Consider the following 24,741-nt stretch of genomic DNA (forward strand, 5'->3'; position numbering starts at 1 on the left):
TTGCATAGCAGTTCATACTCTTGACAGTCCTGCCAAACTAAGCTATATGGCCTTGAACATATTTATATGTAGACCTTGGGTTACGATAGCAATTGGGACTGGGATTGCCACTTCTAAATCATGCAGTTCTAAAGTATGATGTCAGATGACTGCATTGCTTAGCAACATCAGTCTTGGTTGCCAGAATAACCCCAAGATCCAGGGTTGTTAATTGGGAAGAGTTGGGAGTCCCAGGTAAGGGTGCTAAGAAGGTGTTCTCTATGGGCAAGTCAGCAGAGGGAGCAGGCAGACTAGAGGTGGCTGCAGGTGGCTGGAGAACACAGCAGGTAAGTTGGCTGGAGCCACAGGCAAGGCCTGGAGGGAGCAGGCAGGACTGACAAGTGGTGTGGGCTGGCACTGGGGAGCATGGGTGGGCTGGTGGATACACACTACAGTGGGACACCTGGTGGGGGGGGGAACAGAGCAACTTGTGATCTTCCTTGCTGGCTTCCCAATTGGCTTGGCTTGGGGAAAACTTACTGCAGATGGTGATCACTTTGGCTCACTGCAATCATTTGGTGCTGCAGTAATTTTGAATGGCTGCTGAATGACTGGTCATAGGTGAAGAACTAAAGTACCTATATTTTTTGAGACGGATAGATGATGGAATTAATGATCCTAATGACCAACTGACTTTTACATCCAAAGCTGTAGGTTCTAATGTCCATAACTTAAATTCTTGAATAAGGCAGTTTAAAACACTTTCATCTCGAGTTTTCCTCAATTCCCCACATGGAGCAAAATGTGTACTGTAGTTTGATAGTTTATTTGGAATGTCAAACATTTGAAGGGGCCCAATTTGAGTGTTCTGATTGCTCCAAGACTACAATGGAATTCTTCCTTGTCTGACTTCTAAAGAGTTATTTTCCCAGCCCCCACCCATCTTTTTCCAGGCTAAAATGTCAGAAACCTACAGTATTTAAGTCCTTGCTACTATTTGTTTAAACAGGATGAGCTTATTTGGGAATGGAGGCTTTAGAGGGAAAAAAGAGCAATTAACCATATGGCCAGATAGAAAAAGGGAGCTCACAGCCACTTGCCTCCCAGCATGCCAAGTTAGTGCTTTTTAAAATTATTTTGCTCCTAGAAAGAGCTCTTGTGGCTAAATGGGTGAGAACTGGCTGTTGTCTGTATTTTTCAGGCAGATAATAGCAATAGCAGTTAGACTTATATACCGCTTCATAGGGCTTTCAGCCCTCTCTAAGCGGTTTACAGAGTCAGCATATTGCTCCCAACAACAATCCGGGTCCTCATTTTACCCACCTCGGAAGGATGGAAGGCTGAGTCAACCCTGAGCCAGTGAGATTTGAACAGCCGAACTGCAGAACTGCAGTCAGCTGAAGTAGCCTGCAGTGCTGCATTTAACCACTGCGCCACCTCGGCTCATCAAGCAGGAATAAATCTCTGCATGTCCATTCATTTGCTTCATTTCCTCCCCCACAGAGGACTGTTAATAGAAATGCAAAAGCTACCAGGAGCTTGTTGGTTTGTGTTATTTTGATGAACGTTGATCTGCAAGTTTATTCTGTCCTTGTTATCTTGTTACGAAGAAACAAAAGAGAATTTTCCTTTTTAATTTTGTTTATTTGTTTATTTGGAAACAAGCAACCACCACCTGTACAAGTAGATCTACTAAGAAAGAAGAAAGGGATTTGGGGGGGGGGGGGGCTTGCTCCTAGCAAGCAAGCTACACAGGGGAAAGTGCCTCCAGAAAATTCACCAACAGGATTGCTTTTTTAAAAAAAAATTCAAAATTCTTAAAATTTCTTTTTTTAGGAATGATTCAAAGGGAATGATTCAATTAGGAACAGTTCAAAACTTAGTTGCTGTTGTTCCATAATCTAGCTGAGCAAATTGAAATGTTCATTTCAGAAAATTAAGACTTCTGTTACTTTTGGTGGAGGAGTAGGGTAACAGCACATTCAAACATTTCACAGGTTCTTTTTAAACAGTTTGTTATTAGTTTATAATATAGCATACAAAGAAAATAAAAAAGTAAATAGGGAAGGGAAGTAAGGGAAAGAAAAAGAGAAAAAAGGCACAGACTTCTGACTTCCTTTGGTGCAGTAGAATAAGGCATTGACATCAAAACTCAACTTTTATTATTTTACCACAAGACCATAAATTGTTGAAAGCATGAGCTACCTTCCCATTATTTCCTATGGGAATATTTTTTCCCCAAAGTATTTTCAACAACATGTTCTTCGCCAAACTTTTTTCAGTTGATTACAACTTTACCTACTCTGCATCTATGGAGGGAAAAATAAGGGAATAGCTTCTTACCCCACGTTCCCATTGATTCCTACAGCTGGAATATTCAAACAAAATTGAAACAAGTAGTTTTTCTCCAATAAAACAATATCAACTTTGAAAGGGCTGCTTTGAATTAAAATACAGGTAGCCCTCAACTTACGACCATAAAGTGAGCCCAAAATTTATGTTGTCAAATGAGACATTTGTTAAGTGAGTTTTGCTCCATTTTACGATCTTGCCACATTTGTTAAGTGAATCACTGCAAGTCAGTGACACAGTTGTTAAGTAGATTCCCCATTGACTTTGCTTGTCAGAAGGTTGCCGAAGGGATCATACAACTTCAGGACACTGCAACTGTCTTGACAACTGTCAGTTCTCAAGCATCTGAATGTAAACCATGTGACCGTGGAGATGTGACAATGGGTTGTAAGTATGAAAAATGGTCATAGGTCAGTTTTTTCAGTGCTGCAACTTTGAACTTTGGTCACTAAACAAACTATTGTATCGTGAGGACTATCTGAACACCCAAAAAACTTCAGTCCGTATTCTTGAATTTAAAGAAATGTTCACAAAGCCAGATTTCTGTCACCTTAATACAAACAATTACAGTATATCTACCACAGAAGTCTATTGGTGTAACAGAAGATTGTGCTAAATAAGTGATATTTATTTTCTAGTAGTTAAGGCAGCAGGCTAAAAACCAGGAGACACTGAATTCTAATCCCGCCTTAGGTACCATATTCCTGGGTGACTTTGGGCCAGCAAGTCCCTATATGCCAGGGGAAGCAGAGAATGGCAAATCATTTTTGAAAACTTTGCCATGAAAGCTGCAGGGAGTTGTTCAATTGGTAGCCACGAATCAATGAAGGCACACAACGAAATAATGTTTTAAGACAGTTAATCATTAATACATTAAAATACAGGGTATTTCAACCCGATTCTAAAGTTCTTGCAAATTATAAACATTTGCCCTGTCAATATTTTTATCTTATCAAAAAGGCAGCAAGCTTACCATCACCCAAATATCTTCGTTATGTTGATAGTAAGGCAAGAATGTTACATGCTAGTAATGCCACAAGAAAAAAGAAGTGAAATCAAAAGACATTTTAATTGGCTATGTTGCCATTTCACATTTTTAAACAATCCAAATTCTTCTTGCAATTAGAACTTTTAAAATACGACACCTAAAGTGTATGACTATTTTTAAACTATTTATTTTTTACAAATATATCCTCTCTTCAGATCCCAGAGTATACATTTATATGACTCAAGACTAATTGTACTTCCATCCTAACAAATGGTGGAAATAAAGTAGAATCTTGACTAAAAAGGGGCAATAGCAGTAGACTTATATATCGCTTCATAGGCCTTTCAGGCCTCTCTAAGCGGTTTACAGAGAGTCAGCATATTGCCCCCAACAATCTGGGTCCTCATTTTACCCACCTCGGAAGGATGGAAGGCTGAGTCAACCCTGAGCCGGTGAGATTTGAACCGCTGACCTGCTGATCTAGCAGTAGCCTGCAGTGCTGCATTTAACCACTGTGCCACCTTGGCTCTTGTATTTTAAAGCCCCAATGTATTTTAAAAGGTCACACAATTCTCCAATTGTGTCCATAATGATTGCACGTTTCTAGGTAGAATTCAAGATGCTAATACTTTCCTTAACGGCACAAGGCCTGGTTTTTTGGGAGATCTATCTTCTCTCTGATTATTTCTGCCTATTCAGTAAGATATGAGAGGATCACCATACTCCAAGTCCCATCATCATTTTGTGGGGTCCAAGATATATGGATTCTCTACTGCTGATCCCCCTCTTTGGAGCAGAATCTCCCTGAGATTCAGTTGCCTTCTATCCTACCTACCTTTCAAAAGCCATTATAGAACCAACTCTTCCCCAGTACAGGGCATTGGATTTTTTTTCCTGGCACATACCCCTCCCCCCTTTTTTTGCTTTTTATTGTTTAATGCAGGGGCCCTCAAAGGTTTTAAACGTGGCCAATTCATGGTCCCTCATACTGTTGTGGGGGGCAGAGTGGCTGGGTGGGTGTGGCTAGGTCTTGTGACTAGGTGGGCCTGGCCAATTTAACAGTCCATTGAACAATGCACACAAGTTAAGCTTTTAATTTGTTTTGCTCCTGGGGGTGTTTTATTTGCTTTTGTTTGCCTTTTCTTTTTACTAGATCATTTTTTCAGTTGTTTAGGAGTCTAGGAAACTCAGGATTATTGTAAAACTCTGGTGCCAACATTTAATAAGAAAATCGGGCAATAACTCATACATCTTAATCCTTACTAGCCTTCAAAACCATGTTGATATAAATCTCATTAAAGGAAGATGGAAAAATATATTCAAAAAAGCATAAACCAATAATAAAGGACCAAAAAAAATATTTTATGTACCACTCAAAAGAATAAACTGTAAAGACCACAGGTTTTTCTTGTTTTCTTTAATTTAAAATCTTATTTTGAAGAAACAAGCAGCAAGGTACATAACATGGCCATATGTAAATTTTGAAGCACCTACATTTAAAAAAATAAATTGGGGCAGAGTGAACTTTGATTCAATATTGTCAAGTTATACAAGAATTAATAATTTAACAAATCGAGTAATATACTTTTATCCTGTGCATCCTTAATAATAGAAATAGTTATTGCTGTTTTAGTACCGAATCTTCTCCCTTGCTTCTGTGTCAACTGTGTAAAGGGAATTAAGTTCCAATTCTGTACTGTATAACAATGTTCACACTTAATTGAATTTCTTCCTTGAACGTGTACTACAAATATGAGCACAGGAATATGCCTTAAAAGTATTCCAAACAGCTATTACATTTATGGATTGTCTGTTCATTAAAAATACTGATATATAATCTGGTTTCATCTGTTTTGTGAAAATGTGGATCAGACCCTTGAGTCAAAGGCAGGCGTGGTGGCAATTCCTGGAGTCCTCTGAATTGTTGTAAGGTAGAATAAACAGAACTTTCAAAGCCTATTTCTTTCTGCCCCACCTTATACCAAACAACAGCAAGAATTATTCTGAGGTTCCCACATTTTCCTCTTTCTCTGGACTTTATTATTTTTCCCGACAGTCCCCCGTAGAGTGGACATTTGCTCATTCCTTGTGAGAGGAAGGCTTGCTTCTCTAAGGTAGCAAAAGAGTCCAGAGGGGTTGCAGCAATGAAAATGTATGCCTTTTAATAACATTTGTTAGTTGGAAAAGGTGCTATCAGACTCCATCTGATTTATTGGGGAATTATTGGAATCTCTTTGGATCTCTCCTGCATTCAGCCAGCTGGCTATTTGGGGCTCAAAATAGCAATGAAACATTGTTTAGTTAATGCAACAACAGTGGGTACTGCCAAAAGCATCAATCAACAAAACTCATCTGACATGATGAAGCCTAAGGTTCCTGTGTAGAAGATGTGGCAGACTGGAACACAGAGGTGGGGGAGGGAGGGGGGTTAGAGTTAGAGAGTCTTTAAATCCACTAAATGTTGATGTTTTCAATGGTTCTGCATTTTGCATCTCTTAGCTAGCTAGAGAAAATAATGTGTATTCTGTCCATATGTATACTGTCCATCACAATTGTCTTGTGTTGTTGAAAACAAAACTCTTGAGTGGACTCCCTCTCACTTCTCAGCTGGTTTTTTTTTTTTTTACAGTAAGGGTGATCCCAGTCCATTTGTTTGTTCAAATCAAGGTCATTAATCCAATATTACAATACTCACTCTCCAAAATAGTTTATTTTTAAATTTGTGGTCAATCATACAAAGGACATATTAGTAACATTCCCATTGCCCATTACAATTGATATGTTACAGAAACAAAACGATTTAATTTACAAGCAGATTATTGGTTATAAGGCAAGTATTCATATCTGAATACAGAGGAAACCATGGTAAGATAAACATACATATTACATTTTAGAAAACTAAATACTAAAAAGTTTCTTACGCTGCTGTATTACTGTATATACCAGACTATTTTGCTAATAGTGCTTAAGTCTAACCAAGAAAAAACAAATTTCTTTATTTTTCTACCAACAGATTTAGATTTTTTTCCACAAACTGCTAACTGAATTCTCTTTTAAAATCAAAGCACTTTGTTAGAGACATATGGAAGATCTATTCTTGCACTGCAGCATGATTGTTCCCTTGGTGTTATTTTTAATTAAAAATTAATGCACACACGTTTTTGGTTTGGGTTTATCATATACCTGGGGGAATCTGTCCCTGTCCTAATGTTGAGTGAATCAATGTTGCTTGCGTTTTATTTGCTCTTTGATTTTAAAACGTTTTCTAATCCCAGTAGATACACTTGGAACTTCTTCTAGCTATTGAGTTGGGGTTGTTCCCATCCATAATTGAATTAGTAAAAAAAAAAAAAAGTACATTAGCGGATAGTTTTGTTTCCCCATTACTGATTCTTTTCTTGCTCTACTGCATCAGTAGAGTTTCGAGTTTCTCAATCTTGGCAATTTTAAGATGGGTGGACTTCAACTCCCAGAATTCCCCAGTTACCCATGCTGGCTGGGGAATTCTGGGAATTGAAGTGCACATGTTTTAAAGTTGCCAAAGTCCCCATATTGTCTAACTCTGCTTAATCACTTTGGGATGGTTGGTCTTTTAGACTAATCCTGCTTCTTTTTCCTTTAAAACACTCTGTCCTCATAGAACCCTTGTTTGAGCTGGAAAACAAGACTAAGAAGAAGACAGACTTTGCAGTCTCAAAGGCCTCAAAGGCCAAGAGAAAATGTTTTATATAAAATCCAAAATCCCAATGTATTTTGGAATGCTCCTTTCTCAAGAGCACTATAAAACCAAACTAGGTTATAAAATGCTTTCTGCATAAAATATTCATAATTAGCTAAAAACGTGATAAGGCTAACATTCAGCACAATGCATTATTTTTAAAATTAACAATATGTTATAATTGTACTTATTTGTATGTATGTATTGTAAATAGATGTGTAGGGCTGAGTGTAATTTGTAACCCATGTTGTAACATTGGATAACAATATTTTGTGCCTAATAGCAGGTTTCATACACTGTCATCCTTTCAGCATTCAAAAGAAGAAATTGATGGGGACTTCCGGTTGGGCGGGGCCTGTAGGGGTTTGTTGTTTTTAATAGCTACGGAATCTTGGCTGCGTTAAACTGTCTAAACAGCATCCATAAACTGTTTGGCAGTTTGATTACCTCTTCTTCGGGCTTAGAAGAAGAAGGTGAGTAAACTATGTTTGGGCAGCGCTCCAACTAACCCCCCCAGACTATAAATCTGGGACGGGAGGGGGGGGCACCTGGCAGCATAGTAAATCTCCGCTTCAAGAATTTCTTCTGCTTTTTGCTGCAGAACGAAGGCCTTCACCCACCCGCAGCACAAAGATTGATTTATTGCTGATTCCAAAACAGGCAGAACCAATACTCGTGAACTCCTAATTGTATGTATAAATCTTTAGCTTCATTTTTAAAGAATTCCTTCTGACAATTACTTGCTAGAAAGACACACAAAATGGTGCCGAGCAGCTTTGTAGGAGGGGTCGGGCTTTGATGACATTTTTACAGAGCTCAGAACATTTAAAGATCAGGAAGTGATTTATTATCAAACTAAATTGCAATTGCTGTATAATCAGCTTGCCTGGACTTACTAATTGGCTAAATAAGATTAAACCTGGAATGGCTTCTAAGCAAAAGTCCCCCCCCCAACACATCAAAAAGTGCAGGAATCTCGCCAGCTCCCACTACTAATTACAGTAACTACTCCCCCCCCTACTTCTGCAGGGGAGCCCCTGACCAGAGAAATTTTGCAAAAAGAATTAGTTGAAGCTTTAAAAAATCATGCAGCAGCGATGGAAGTTAAAATTAAGGAAGAGATATCTGTTGCTCACAAAGAACTGTCTGAAGAGTTTATGACTCAGAACCAGGGAATTAGAGACGATATTCTGGTGGCTTTTAACTGCCTTTCTGGCTACATCTCGGGAATTGAAGACAGATTATAAGATCTTAGTGACTCTAATATTAGTCTGGTAATGAAAATGGAGGTGGTTCAACAAAAGGTTGGTGATGCAGAAAATGAAATTATAATGTTACAGTATAGACAAATGGAATTTGCCTTAAGGATAAGAGGCCTTCAAGAGGAAAATCAAGAAAATTTGAAGCAGATCTTCTCAGAAGCCTTTGATCAATTGATGGGAAGGCCAGGAGGGAATTATGTATGGCAAATTGAAAAGATTTATCGTGTCAACTCCTGGCTTGACAGACAAAAGCAACTACCAAGAGACATTATGGTGTACTTTGCTACTAGAGACATGAGGAATACGATACTGCAAGAGTCCTAAGCTTCAAATTGGGGGTCAGGAGGTGACTGTTTTGAAGGAGATACTATCTAAAATGTTGAAATCAAGAAAAGACTATGCTTTTTTAGTTGAAAAGCTTAAAAATCGTCAGTTACAGTTTAGATGGGAGGCGCCAGCCAGACTTGCACTCACCTATCAGGGGCAAAGATACCGTCTTAATTCAGTATGGAAGGCTCGAGATTTCTACAATAACATATTGAAGGCTGGACATCCCCCCCCCCTCCTGGACCCAGAGAAAGAGAACAAGAAGGTCAGGATAGACAGCAAACCACTCAAGTATCAACAAGGTTGGATCAACTTCCTCTCTCAGAGGTACAAGGAGCCAAGGAACAAAGACAAACCCGTGTGATTTCCAGGCGAATGGAACAAGAATTAAAAAAGCAACAATCACAACAAACACATGCCACTGTTAGTGAAGCTACAGGTCTTAGTTGAGAAGCAGTAGGAGGAGCCAGGCCAAAGATTAAATTTCAGGATGTCCAGATGGCTCTTAAAAAGCTTCAGGGAACTAAAGATGACAACTAAGTTCCTAACTTGGTTTAAATGGTTAATGGTTTAAATTCCCCACAGAAAAGGAAGAAAATAAATCACTATCTTAAACAATTCAAGAATGACATAATTTCCTTGCAAGAGACTCATATTAGATCAACTGATCAAAAATACTTGATTAATACAAGACTCGGACAACACTTTATATCTTCTGCTCCAGAGAAGAAAAATGGTATAGTTATCTACTTAAGAAAGGACATGAAAACTGAATTAATTGAAGCAGACTCCCAAAGAAGATACATTGCAATAGATCTGGTATTAGAAGGGAAAAGGATACTGCTATTGGGAATATATGCTCCCAATCAACAACAAGACAAATTTTATAAAATGCTTCACGTTAAGTTAGTACATTGGGACTATAGATCCTGCATATTACTGGATGATTGGAATGGCATTATGGATACCAAGAAAGATAAGAAGGCTTTTCGGCAAAATATCCAAATGCGAGCGAAACTACCTAAGTCCTTTTTCAACATGATAGATGATTTTGAATTGAGAGATATCTGGCGAGAAAGGAATGCAGAAGAATATGACTTCACTTTTTTTTCTGATAGACACCAATCCTTTTCTAGGATTGACTTTATACTAACAACCAATGATTTGCTTTCTAGGGTAAAGAAGACGAAGATATGTTCCAGAGCCTTATCAGATCATAATCCGGTTTGGATGGAGTTGGGATGCAAGCAAGAAGGACTTGGAGACTGAATGAAAATTTATTTAGATATGAGAAAAATATTAATGAATGTAAAAAATTGTTAAGAGGGCTTCCTGGGAGGAGCCTACTGGTGGAAGCAGCAAAAAATCAGCTGCCTCCGAATTCCTGGCTACGTACCTGTTTAGAGGATCTTCCATCTGACGTCTTATCAGGTTTTCTTATCCTTCAGGCAAGAAGGAAAGAAGAAACTGTTTTGCTGGCAAATGCTCTTCGATTTTTGCAGCTTTTGTGCTTGCAAGGAAAGGGGGGCTAGCCCAAGGCAGAACGGCCGTCCGTGCTGGGAACTTCAAACTGCCTTGTGCAGGACAAAGTAGGTCTCTCCCACTCTGATCAAAGTTTTGTTTAATTTATTCTTATCACGAGCTGGATCCGTTCACTGTGGACATTAATTGCTTATCAACATTTTAGCTTCTTTTCTTTTTCTCCTCCGAAAAATTATTTACTCAGAGGCTTCTAAAATGGCGCCGAGCAGCCTGGTTTCTCCGGTAATAACGAACACTTTTTGCTAGACAATGCAAATCCTCAAAAGAATTCAAAACAAGAGAGATTGCTTATCATTTGTTTTGGTTTCACAATAGAAGAATTTTACTCCTTTATTAACCTTGCTTATTTGGAAGTTAAATGGTGATGAATCTGCTGAATGGTCTTGTTACAATGTTTACTCACTGAAAGTTTTGCCAAGCCTTAAACTTCAAAATAAAAGCCTCTTTTTTTAAAGCTACTTATTTAGGCAATAGAGTTTTATTAACTGCAGGTAGATAAATTTTGAAATGGCCTCAAAACCAAATATTAACTTGAAGTCGTCACCCTCTACTTCCAGGGGCACATCCTCAGTGCCTGGCACAAAGCTGCAGCCTCCGCTTCCTACGCCCCCTGCTGGGGATGTGTTAACGAAAGAATTTTTTCTGAGTAATCTAAGCGAGGCTCTTAATGCACAGACAATTAAAATGGAAGATAAATTTAGAGATAATAGAGAGGAGAGAAAAGAGGAAATAAAAGAAATGAAAGAAGAAATTAAAAATGAAATTAAAAGTGAAATAAAAGGACTTAAACAGGAGTTGTATGAGAAATTTGAGGCTAAGGTTGATAAAATTAGAGACGACATGCTGAGTCTTGTAACTGTATTAATAGAACATATTTCTGGAGTGGAAGATACTTTAGAGGTTCTTAATGATGCCAATGCTAACTTGACATTGAAAACAGAGGTGGTGGAACAAAAAGTGGAAAATGCTGAAAAAGAAATTATTATGATACAGTACCGACAAATGGAGTTCGCATTAAGAGTAAGGGGGCTGCGTGAGGAGAAACAGGAGAACCTGAAACAGATCCTATCGGAAGCTTTTGACCGCCTGATGGGAAGACCAGGGACCAATCAAGGTTGGCAAATTGACAAAGCTTACCGCGTCAACTCCTGGCTGGCAAAGCAGAAGCAGCTTCCTCGAGACATCGTTATATATTTTACTACAAGAGAGTTTAGAAATATGGTACTGCAAGCATCTTATAACACTAAGCTTCAAATTGGCGGTCAAGACCTGGTTGTTTTGAAAGAGATACCACCTCCAATGTTAAGAGCCAGGAGAGACTACGCTTTCTTGGTCGAAGAACTCAGAAATCGTCAGATACAGTATAGATGGGATGCACCATTTGGCATCATATTTACATTTGATAAGCAAAGGTACCGCCTCAACTCTGTATGGAAAGCCCGAGATTTTTATTATAATATATTGAAGGCCGGACACCCTGCACCATCTGGACCCAGAGAAAGACCACAAGAAAGACAGGATAGACAGCAAACTACACAACCATCAGACAAGATGGAGCATCTTTCTTCTCTAGAAGTGCAAGGTGCTATGGAACCAAGACCTAGCCGCATGACTACTAGACGTATGGAGAAACAAGCTAAAAAGCAACAGCATCAACAATCATCGGCCATCGATCAAGGATCTACAACAACAAATCTGGAAGCAATGGGAGGAGCTAGACCTAAGGTTAAACAGGCCGTGCAGGAAGCTCTAAAAATGCTTCAACCAACCAAAAATGACAACTAAGATTTTAACATGGAATGTCAATGGACTGAACTCTCCACAGAAGAGGAAGAAAATATTTCATTATCTCAAACAGTTTAAGAACGATGTAATTTGTTTGCAAGAAACTCATATCAAGTCAACTGATCAAAAATATTTGATCAACTCAAAACTTGGTCAACATTTTGCAGCTTCTGCTATGGAAAAGAAGAATGGTATAGTTGTATACTTAAGAAAAGATATGAAAGCTGAATTAATAGAAGCAGATCCCTTCGGAAGATACATTGCTTTAGACTTAATCTTAGAAGGGAAAAAGACATTACTTTTGGGAATTTATGCTCCCAATCAACAGCAAGATAGATTCTATAGAAATCTTCATGCTAAATTAGTACAGTGGGACTATAGTTCCTGTATACTATTGGGTGACTGGAATGGAGTGATAGACACTAAGAGAGATAAGAAGATTTCCCGCCTAAATACCAAGATGCGAGCAAAGTTACCCAAATCTTTCTTTGACATTATGGATGATTTTGAATTGAGAGATATTTGGCGAGAAAGAAATGCAGAGGAATATGACTTCACTTTCTTCTCGGACAGGCATCAATCCCTTTCAAGGATTGATTTTATCCTAACCACTAACGATTTGCTTTCTAGGGTCAAGAAAACAAAGATTGCAGTTAGGGTCCTTTCTGACCATAATCCAGTTTGGATGGAGTTGGGAAGGGTAGTGCAGGCAAGAAGGTCTTGGAGATTGAATGAAAACTTATTTAGATATGAAAAGTATATTAATGATTGTAAAAAATTATTATCTGAATATTTTGTTTTGAATATGAATAAGGGTACATCTATGGAATTTGTATGGGACGCAAGCAAAGCGTATATGAGAGGAGTTTTGATGAATATAAATAAAACACATAGAAATAAGCAAGGGTTAAAACGAACAGAACTGGAAGAGGAAATTAAGAGAAAAGAGCTGGAGTTAACAATGAACCCAGACGATACAAAGGTTAAGGAAGCTATTAACATATTAAAATCTCAATTTGACATGTTGATCTCTGACCAGGTGGCTACTAATCTATTATATGCAAAACACAATACTTTTTGTAATGCAAACAAACCTGGCAGATGGTTAGCTTATCAGATTAGGAAAAAAAGGAAAACTCGAAATATATCTAAACTGTTTTACAGAGGGAAGGAGGTGTTTCAACAGGAAGAGATTCAAAAGGCTTTCTGGGAATTTTTTACAGAACTGTATAAAGGGGATAAAATTAATGGTTTAGACATAGACAAATATTTAGACAAAGAGAAAATACCTTCAGTTAGAGAAGAACACAGGCAAAAATTGAATCAACCAATAACCTCGGGGGAAATCCTGCAGGTAATTAAGCAATTAAAGTTAGGGAAAGCACCAGGTACAGATGGCTTGACAGCGGTTTACTATAAAAACTTACAGTTAGAAATGGTAGAACCTCTTAGAGAATTATTTAATATGATTCAAACGGAAGGTAAAGTCCCTCCATCTTGGAAGACAGCGTTTATATCTTTGATACCCAAAGAAGAACAAGATACTACTCAACCCAAAAATTATAGACCTATTTCATTACTGAATGTAGATTATAAAATTTTTACTAAAATATTAGCAAATAGGTTAATGTTGGTCATTCAACAATTGATACACACGGACCAAACAGGTTTTATACAAGGGAGACAGATGAAAAGTAATGTTAGATTAATTATTAATGCATTAGAATATTTGGGAAAGAACAACCAGATCCCTGCTGCGTTTATATTTTTGGATGCTGAGAAGGCCTTTGATCGAGTTAACTGGCAATTTCTGTTGAAGATACTGCAAAAAATGCAGATAGGAGATAACTTTCTACAGTCAATTAAAGCAATATACCAACAGCAAACAGCACAAATTATAGTCAATGGAAGTCTAACAGACTCTTTTCAAATTGGAAAAGGTACAAGACAGGGCTGTCCTTTGTCCCCATTATTGTTTATTATAACTTTGGAAGTATTGTTGAATAAAATACGGGGCTTGGATGGTTTAAAAGGGATCAAGATTAGGCAGCAAGAATATAGAGTCCGCGCTTTTGCGGATGATTTGGTCATAATATTGGAACAACCGCAGGAATCTAGTATGGTTTTAATGAATATGATTAATCAATATGGTCAAGTGTCGGGCTTTAAAATAAACTTAGGAAAAACCAAAATATTAGCTATAAATATGAATATCAAACAAAAGGAAGAATTAGGAGTGATGCTAGGATGTGAGGTAGTTAAAAAAGTTAAATATCTTGGAGTTAACATTTTAACTTCAAATGGGAAATTATATAAGCATAATTATGAACCACTTTGGCATAGCATACAGACAGAGATGAAAAAATGGGAGAAATTGCACTTATCTTTGCTGGGTAGGATAGCGGCAGTGAAAATGAACATTTTACCAAAATTTTTATTTCTCTTCCAAATGTTACCTATACTTAAAAAAGATGCGAACCTTTTAGAATGGCAGAAGGGTATCAACAAATTTGTGTGGGCAGGAAAGAAGCCGAGGGTAAAGATGAAAATAATGCAAGATGTACGTGAGAGAGGAGGATTGAAACTACCTAATTTAAAAATATATTATGATGCAGTGGTATTATCTGTAATTAGTGACTGGATTCACTTAACCAATGATAGAATATTGAACATTGAGGGACACGATCTGGTATTTGGTTGGCATGCTTACCTGTTATTCAACAAAAAATTGGATAAGAACTTTAAAAGTCATATTTTAAGAAATGCTTTATTGCGGGTCTGGAAGAAATATCAATATAAATTAAATGACAAGATACCCATGTGGGCAATTCCTAGACACGCAATTGAAAATATGAATACAGCACAAAAACAGGACAGAATTACCTACAGACAGCTTCTTACCTCGGAAAGGGGGGTATTACAATTAAAATCTTTAGAGGTATTAAAAGAGGAGAAGGTAGTTCAAACATGGTTCCAGTATGGGCAATTACAGGCTAGGTGGAAAATAGATCAAAAAATTGGTTTTATTCAAGTTGAGGATAATTTGTTTAAACAAATAAGAGATCAAAGCTTAATGCATATAAAGAGGATATATAATGTATTGATACAGATGGATTCGGAAACAGAATTAGTTAAAGATTGTATGATAAAATGGGCTCAAAATATTGAGGAACCAATAATGTTGGATACATGGGAAAGAATCTGGGTAAGAAATGTGAAATTTACACAAGCTCAAAATCTGAGAGAAAATTTTTACAAGATGTTCTATAGATGGCATTTAGATCCTAAAAAGTTGGCTTCTATGTATCCGAATGTACAGCCTAAATGTTGGAGATGTGGTTCTCTCGATGCTACATATTATCATATATGGTGGACCTGCCAAAAGGTTAAAGCATTTTGGATAAAAATATGGTGGGTCATGCAAAATGTTTTTAAAAGAAGGATAAAGTTTAGTCCTCAGTTATTTTTACTAGGTATATGTACTGACTTTACAGTGGTAGAGACCAATTTGACTCTGCACCTGATAACTGCAGCAAGACTGTTGGTGGCGCAATATTGGAAGAAGGAAGACTTGCCTACAATTCAAGAATGGACATTGAAAGTAACAAACTTAGCTGAAATGGCTAAAATATCGGCATATCTCAAAGATCATTCAAATGAGAGATATAAACGAGACTGGAAAAAATGGATTGATTATATACAAAATAAATACGGGACTAAGAAATTCCAGTTAGCCTATGCTTAAGATCAGAAATGATTTAAATTGTTTAAAGTTAGTTCAGTAAGAAGAAGCTAAGGTCAATCTAGAATGTCATTAATTTCTTTATTTCTTTTTTCTCAATAGATTTTAGACTGTGTTAGTTAAAATTCTATACCGTGTACGGGTTCTGGGAAGTCGGGGGGGGGAAGGAGGAAGGGGGGTGGGGGGGTGGAGGGAGGGAGGGGTACACAAAAAAAAAATTGTACTTCAATGTTTTAATGATTGACAAATGATGACATATTTGTGTTTTTTTTTTTAAAGAAAAATAAAAAAAGTTCTGTTAAAAAAAAAATTGTTAAGAGAATACTTTGTTTTTAATATGAATAAGGGTACATCTATGGATATGGTATAGGACGCAAGTAAAGCGTATATGAGAGGAGTTTTGATAAATTTAAATAGATTACATAGATGCAAACAGGGGGAAAAGAGAATTGAACTTGAAGATGAAATTAGGAAGAGAGAGCAGGAGTTAATCTTAAAACCAGGAGATAAAAAGATTAAAGAGGCAATTACCATATTAAGAGAGCAATTTAATATGCTGATGTCAGACCAGGTAGCTACCAATTTGCTATATGCAAAACATAACACCTTCTATAATGCAAATAAATCTGGTAGATGGTTAGCATATTTGATTAGGAAAAAACAGAAATCTTGTAATATATCGAAATTACATTATAAAGGGAAGGAAGTGCACCAATAGGATGAGATTCAAAAGGTCTTTCGTGAATTCTTTATAGGATTGTACACGAATGATAAAATTCAAGGCTTAGATATAGATAGATACCTGGACAAAGAAAAAATACCCATAGTTAAAGATGAGCAGAGGGAAAGACTGAATCAACCAATAACTTCGGGGGAAATTCTCCAGGTAATTAAACAGCTAAAGGCAGGGAAAGCACCGGGTACAGATGGCTTAACGGCGGGTTATTACAAAAATTTACAATTAGAAATGGTAGAACCTCTTAAAGAATTATTTAATAAGATCCAAGTGGAAGGGAAAGTACCCCCATCTTGGAAGACAGCCTTCATATTACCTGATACCTAAAGAAGATCAAGATCTTACTCAACCAAAAAATTATAGATCTATATCATTACTCAATATAGATTATAAAAATTTTACTAAAATACTAGCGAATAGGTTAATGTTGGTTATTCAGCAACTGATTCATAATGATCAAACAGGTTTTATTCAAGGGAGACAAATGAGAAGTAATGTAAGACTAATTGTTAATACATTAGAATACTTGGGAAAGAATAACCAAATCCCTGCTGCGCTTATATTTTTAGATGCTGAGAAAGCCTTTGATCGAGTGAATTGGCAATTCCTGCTGAAAATATTGCAAAAAATGCAAATAGGAGAGCACTTTTTACAATCAATTAAAGCAATATATCAGGAACAAACAACTCAAATCATAGTTAATGGAAGTCTAACAGATTCATTTAAAATTGAGAAAGGTACAAGGCAGGGTTGTCCCTTATCCCCATTATTGTTTATCATAACTTTGGAAGTATTTTTGAATAAAATACAGGGTTCAGAGGACTTACACGGAATCAAGATTAGGCAGCAAGAATATAGAGTACGTGCTTTTGCGGATGACTTGGTTATAACATTAACCCAACCACAGGAATTTAGTAATGTTTGAATGAATATGATTAATCAATATGGCCAAGTGATTAATATGATTAATCAATATGGCCATGGATATAAAATAAACTTAGGGAAAACAAAGATACTAGTTACAAATATGAACACTAAACAAAGGGAAGAACTAGAAGGAATGACAGGATGTGAAATAGTTAAAAAATTCAAATATTTAGGAGTTTATATTTCAACCTCAAATGGGAAGTTATACAAGTATAATTACAAATCACTGTGGCATAGCATACAGACGGAGATGAAAAAATGGGAGAAACTACAGTTATCTTTGCTGGGAAGTATAGCAGCAATGAAAATGAATATTGTACCTAAATTTTTATTTCTTTTTCAAACGTTACCAATACTCAAAAAAGATGTGAGTTTGGAAGAAGGCGGGGCTTAGCAGTGAGAAGACAGATTTTCAGGCTATTCCTGAAATTCCCCTATTCCGAAACACTTGGACGTTTCCTTTTTGGACCCAAGCTGTCCCGGAGAGACAGTGAAAGGTAGTAGGAGATCCAGTGACCCCAGAGACGTTCGCAAAGTCTCTGGGGGCTTGGAATTTAACCTCCTTTGCCAGTGACTTCCGGATTAGCCATAAGGCTAACTGAAACTGTAGATAGCTCCAAAGAATGGCGAAGTGTTTCCAGCTGGTAAGGTGATTTTATTACTCAGAGAAAGACAGTCCGCATAAAAATTCAAGCTAATTTAAATCAAAGAACAGAAGAATCTAGCGGCGATTTCTATCTCTTTATTGGTTTATGGACGGTGGTTACCCTATTTTTTAAATGTTTTAAATGCTATTTACACGGACAAAGGATAGATTACTCCAACATCTCCTCTGATCCTCTGCAAGTGGGCTGTAAACCAATTCACTATAATTTGGCTCCTTACAACTTGACACTTTTATTGCTTGGCTGAATTGGTCTAAGATCAGATAAGATTGTACAGTTCCCAGCTTGTTTTTACTTGCAAATACCTCAGAGTTTCCAAAGAAAAAATACTAACTGCATACAAATATGGTGTCTATTCAAGCCTCTATTCAAATGATTTCTTCGGCACTACAAAAATTATCTGCCACACATGATAGAATTGAGAGAAAACTGGATTATCTGCTGTTTCTAGCAACAAAATATGAAGGAAAAAATGAGAATGTTGAACGTTTGAATGTTCTTCAAATACAAACGAAGGATGTCAGAGATAAAGATTTTCAACTTGCTGATATTCAGGGCAACTGGTTTACCTCTGAGGGAGAAAAAGATGGATGTCTGAAGAGGGGGCAGCCACACAGAAGATTTGCTTTGAAAGACAGGGCGCAGGAGGAGTGAGAAGCATTAAAGAATTTATACTTTATGAAATACCATCTGCAAAACTTTTGATACCACCACTGAGAATTAAAGACAAGCTGATAAAGGAAATAAACGGAGGATGGCAGCATTATATGAGAGGCACCATAAGCAAAAAGGTGCAAAGATTTTTTTGTATGGACTTACTCATAAAGATGTTTGGAGAATTCGACCTACAAATGGCAACAGGATTAAGGAGATTTTGTTACTGGAGAGACACAGGCTGATAGATGGAAGAATACAATTTAAAACTAGCTAAACCTAGTTAAATTCATTTGTAATACATATAGTTGAATAATAATTGATAATGATAGTAATGTATATAATGTTGAGTTGCTATGATAAATAATAATTGGATATGAGAAAGGAAGGTTAGAAATATTCTTGGACTATATATAAAGGTTATTAATCACAATAATTATTACTATAAAAAATAAAATAAAACTATATACAGTTAAATCTTAACTAATATGGGGAAAATGCTATGATATACGATATAATTACATAAAGAAAGGAGAATGATAATAAACTATATACATGGAGGATGGAATTTTTGGTATTAAATATTATGTATGTTTAGCTAAAACAGGATATGAGGATTTGATGTTAATGGAGGATTTTATAAACAAGTAAATGAAATGCTAGCATGTGGTTATGGATTAAATCTTTGGCATAGTTAAGGATGAAGGATGTTTAAACAACTGTCAACTAAAAGTGGAGGTATGATGATGTTAATATGGTAAACATTTGAGTTAAGATATTTGAATTAATATGAATTAATTGAAGAGATGCACAAAAACTTGTTGTAACCAGCTGATATACTTTTTTATAACATATACTTGTTGTGTTTTTCTTTTTTTCCCTTTTTTTTCTCTCCCTCTGTCTTGTTTTTTTTTGGGGGGGTGGTTTTTCCCCCCCCACTGTTGTGGGCATGTGTTGTTTATGTAACAAAAAAATAAAAAAGATATTAATAAAAAAAAGTGAGTTTGCTAGAATGGCAGAAGGGCATTAATAAATTTGTATGGGCAGGGAAGAAGCCGAGAGTAAAACTAAAAATAATGCAAGATGTGCATGAGAGAGGAGGCTTGAAATTACCCAATTTAAAACTATATTATGAAGCAGTAGTTCTATCTATAATTAGTGACTGGATTAACTTAACAGATGATAGAATACTTAATATTAAAGGGCATGATTTGGTATATGGTTGGCATGCTTATCTGCTATACAACAAAAAGTTGGATAAGAATTTCAAAAGTCATATTTTAAGGAATGCTCTACTGCGGGTCTGGAAAAAATATAAATACAAACTAAATGATAAGATACCCATGTGGGCAATTCCTAGACACGCAATAGAAAATATGAACATAGTACAAAACCAGGATGTAATTACTTACAGAAAGCTTCTTACCTTAGAGAGAGGTGTACTACAATTAAAACCCTTGGATGTACTAAAAGAGGAAAAGGTAATTCAAACATGGTTTCAGTACAGGCAGTTACAGGCCAGATGGAAAATAGGTCAAAAAATTGGCTTTATGCAAGTCGAGGATAATTTACTCAAACAAATTAGAGATCAAAGTCCAATGCATATAAAGAGATTATATAATGTATTAATATAAATGGACTCGGAAACAGAATTAGTTAAAGACTGTATGATAAAGTGGGCTCAAAATTTTGAAGAACCAATAATGTTGGACACATGGGAAAAGATTTGGATAAGAAATGTAAAATTTAGAGAAGCCCAAAATTTAAGAGAAAACTTTTATAAGATGTTTTATAGATGGCATTTAGATCCTAAAAAATTGGCTTCTATGTATCCAAATTTACAACCTAAATGCTGGAGATGTGATTGTGTGGATGCTACATATTTTCACATATGGTGGACTTGCAAAAAGGTTAAAGCATTTTGGATAAAAATATGGTGGATTATGCAAAATGTTCTTTAAAAAAGGATAAAGTTTATCCCTCAGTTATTTTTATTAGGTATAATTACTGATTGTACAGTTGTAGAGATTAATTTGATTTTGCATTTAATAACTGCAGCTAGATTGTTGGTGGCGCAATACTGGAAGAAGGAAGATTTGCCTACTATTCAAGAATGGACATTGAAAGTAACAAACCTAGCTGAGATGGCTAAAATATCTGCATATCTTAAGGACCATTCAAACGAGAGATATAAACTGGAGTGGAAAAGATGGATTGATTATACTAAAAAAAAATGGGACTAAGAAACTTCAGATAGCTTATGATTAAAGACCAGGAATGATATAAATTGTCTAGAGCTAGTCTAGCATGGAGGAGCTAAAGCTCAATTGAAAGATGTTATTAACTATCTTTTTTTCTTTTTTAAGTGTATTTTAGATTGTTTTTGTTAAAGATTTATACCCTGTATTGGTTCTGGGAAGTCGGCGGGGGGGGAGGTTGGGGGTGGTTGGTGGAGAGGGTGGGGGGAGGGAAGTAAATATTTGTAAAAGTTTGTTTTTCAAAATTCTCATTAAAAAAAAGAAGAAATTGATGGCTTCAAATAGACCAGTCGTTATATTTTTGACATAAAAAAATAAATGTATAAAGAGGCATTGATTTATATTTACAGTCCTTCTAGACATCATACAGTATATGCAGGACTTTTACTTACACAGATCTTATGATTTATTCAAGGCTCTAGCTGAAGTAAACCAGGCCCAATCCAAATCCTCACCCTTTATCTGCTACTGTTGCCCGTTTATTCTGGATTTTCTAAAATTCCTGTTTATTTTCCTACTCTGAGGACACATCCATCCATATGTTCATAATTCACATATAATTCAAATACTATCTTTTTGTACCTTATTTTAACATTTATGTTTTAAATCAGCTGCTGTCTGGTAAGCTGCATCCAGACTCTCCAGACATGCACCTGCATTTTAAGTATAAAGAACTTTAAATGTCTTTGACCTCTGAGATCATTCAATCAGCCCTCTGAGTTCTTATTTCTTATAAACACATGCTTAGCCTATTGCTAATAATTACTTTCATTCTGCATGTGACATCAATTACAATTGTTGCCTCAAAGCTAACTGTGAGAGATAAATTTAGTTTCCCCAACATATTATTTCATCTGTATTATTGAGTCACTTAGAACAACTATGGACTCCTTATTTTGGCTGACCAATAGCACTTATCAATAACATTTAGAATTAGATTATATACAGCTTCATAGTGAGTTACAGTCCTCTCTAAGCAGTTTACAGAATCAGCATATTGCCTCCAACAATCTGAGTTCTCATTTTACTGATCTCGGAAGGATGGAAGGATGAGTCAACCTTGAGCCAGTCAAGATTGAACTGCTGGCAGTGGAATGCAGAATTAGCCTGCAATACTGCATTCTAACCACTGAGCCCCAGCAAAACAGCTATTTCCATTTCCAAAGAATTTACAGCCATCTGAAATCTGGGAACTTATTCATATATTTATTATTATTATTATTATTATTACATTTTGACCTACCTTTATTATTGTATTTATAAGTAACTCAAGTTGGCAAACATATGTACCTATTTTGCTCTACTTTCCACACAAAGTCCTCAAAATTAAATGATAATTGAATTTTTGGTGTAGTTTTATAGACATACAAGTGTCATATTTATGCGAGTTGGGTGGACATCTATATATTTCCTAAATAAAAACTTTTAAATCTAGTTTCCCATTGGAGAAACTTTTAATATCTCAATTAAATAAGCTGAACTAAAATAAACTAAAAAAAATGCCCAACCAGCATACTGAGATAAAGTTGATGAAAAAGGGTTCTACAAGTTAACAATTTAGGAGGCAAAGAGGAAGCAGTAAGGGAATATATGCTATTTTAAACACTTAAGTCTTTAACAAAAAACATAACTTCTGATTTAAAGTACAAGAAGCATTCTAATCAATTTGATGTATACAGATTATCAGAAGGAAAAAATTCTTGTTTTGGTTTAGGAAAGAAAATCTGTCATGCACAAACAACCTAACCCACATATGTAGAGTTCAATCTAGCTACTTTACTGTTCTGTACCTATTTCACAGAAATGTCCCTAGAACCTAGTCCTAGACTGACAGCTTTCACCTGGGAAAGATTTAGAAAAGGCCCATAGGCATTGAGGGTGGTGGGGTGAGAGATCTTGCTCTCTTGTGTTTAAATAAGGAGTCTAGGCTAAGTTAGGGTGACCAGACGTACTGATTTCAGCGTGACAAGCACGCTTTATAACAATTTTTCCCGTGTCCCTCCGCCTTTTAAAAAAGTCCCGATTTTCTGGCTTCATGTTGAAAGGCCAGTGGATTTGCTTAAGAAATCCTAACCGGGGCAAGACAAAAGACATCCTGTCTAATCCCCCTCTCTCTCTGTCTCAGTACTTTCATTGAAGATATTAAAACGTTAAAGCAACAAAACGGACCCCCCCCCCTCCACGCCGGTCGCGTTCACCTCATTTTATAAGAAAAAAATGATCTAGTACCATAGAGCTGCAGGAAATGGCTAGAGAGGTCGTCAGTGTTACTTCCTGGATTTTCCGGAGGGGAGGAGCATGGAGGTTGGAGGGAAAGTTTCTTTGAAAAATATTGACTTGGAGTTTCTGCCTGCTGGTAAGTGTGCTGGGTTTTTTCTTTTATTTTTTAATGCATTTTAAAATAATGTAGGTTTTTAAAAATGTGCAGCTGCTGTTTTTTATTCAAAACAATATGTGATGTGCCATGGAAAAATCATTTAAAAAAAACCTGAAAGAACAAAAGGTTTTTTTTAGGGTATTTTCCTGATCAAAACTATAATTGTTTCCGCATGACACCCTTAATCACAAATAGCCAACTACACTTCATTCTAAATAGTTTTATTTCCTTTATTGTATGTGATTACTCAAGTCCAAAAACTGAGTTAATTGGATAAACTCAGCTCCACAATTTACTAAATATACAGTTACAGGAATTTCATGTATAGTATGCTGTCTCTTAGGGTTTATTGAACATAGGAGAATAATATGAGAGGGATTTGATGTAAAATAAGCTCTTCTAATGAATTCAAAATCAACGCAGCAGACAAGACATGGGAGTGAACATAATACACACTTTAACAATATATATTTTTCTTTTAGCCATCAAATACTGCAGCAAGTGTGTCAGTAATAATAGCAAGACAGGCATAGGATTTTCCAGCCAGGTTAATTTTACTTTTTTATGGTTTTGATGTTGTATTTAATTTTATCTGTATTAGAAACTTATGAAGGCTGTGCAACATTTTGAGGTGATATAGAGTATGTAAAGGCATGAATACAGTAGAACCTCTGGTCACAACCATAATTCGTTCCATAACATTGGTCGCAAACTGATTTGGTCATGAATGAAACCTAATTTTGGAAATTTGCTGCTTACAAAAATGGTGCAGAAGGGGAAATCAGCAGCGGGGGGGGAGAGGGGGGAGAATGTGAATATTTTGGTCAGAAGCGTTCATGACCAGAGGTTCTACTGTATAACATCTTCACTTAAGACTTAAGATTCACTTAAGATATAACATCTTCACTTAAGATTCACTTAAGAACTGTGGCAAGAAAGGTGGTATAGTGACCAAAGTTACAATGGCATTGAAAAAAGTGACTGATGACCATTTTTCACACTTAGCAACCATTTTCACACTTAGCGACCGTTGCAGCATCCTCATGGTCATGCGATCAAAATTTTGATGTTTGGCAACAGATTCATATTTATGATGGTTTCAGTGTCCTGGGGTCATATAATCACCTTTTGACAAAGTAAAATGGGGAAACCAGATTCACTTATGTTACTAACTTATCAGCTGCATTTATTCACTTAAGAACTGTAGCAAGAAAGGTGATATAGTGACTATTATTTTTTGAGTTTTGTTATATTCCTTCATTGATTCTTGTTTCTTTCCTCCATCCACCTATACCATTTATCCCATGTCTGGTAGAATTCTGATTCTTCTTTTCCATGGATTTCTTTAGTTAGTTTGTCCATTTCAGCACAATCCATAACCTTTCTTATTATTTCATCTTCGCTTGGAGTTAATTTGTTTTTCCATTTC

At 36.2% G+C, this 24,741-nt stretch overlaps 1 protein-coding gene across 1 annotated transcript in view; it reads left to right on the forward strand.

Annotated features, from left to right (window-relative positions):
• Positions 1-15,626, forward strand: part of SLC11A1 (solute carrier family 11 member 1) — a 228,640-nt gene extending 213,014 nt beyond the window's left edge. Inside the window, exon 13 of the mRNA XM_087712880.1 lies at positions 15,448-15,626. Coding sequence (XP_087569006.1) covers positions 15,448-15,453 — 6 coding nt within the window. The 3' untranslated portion in view covers positions 15,454-15,626. The remainder of the gene's footprint in view (positions 1-15,447) is intronic.
• The last annotated feature ends 9,115 nt before the right edge of the window (positions 15,627-24,741 follow it).

This window comes from Thamnophis sirtalis, unplaced genomic scaffold, assembly GCF_051295495.1.
Source record: "Thamnophis sirtalis isolate CommonGarterSnake01/CBP01778 unplaced genomic scaffold, rThaSir2_p1.2 scaffold_1, whole genome shotgun sequence".
In the NCBI taxonomy this organism is placed as follows: Eukaryota; Metazoa; Chordata; class Lepidosauria; order Squamata; family Natricidae; genus Thamnophis; species Thamnophis sirtalis.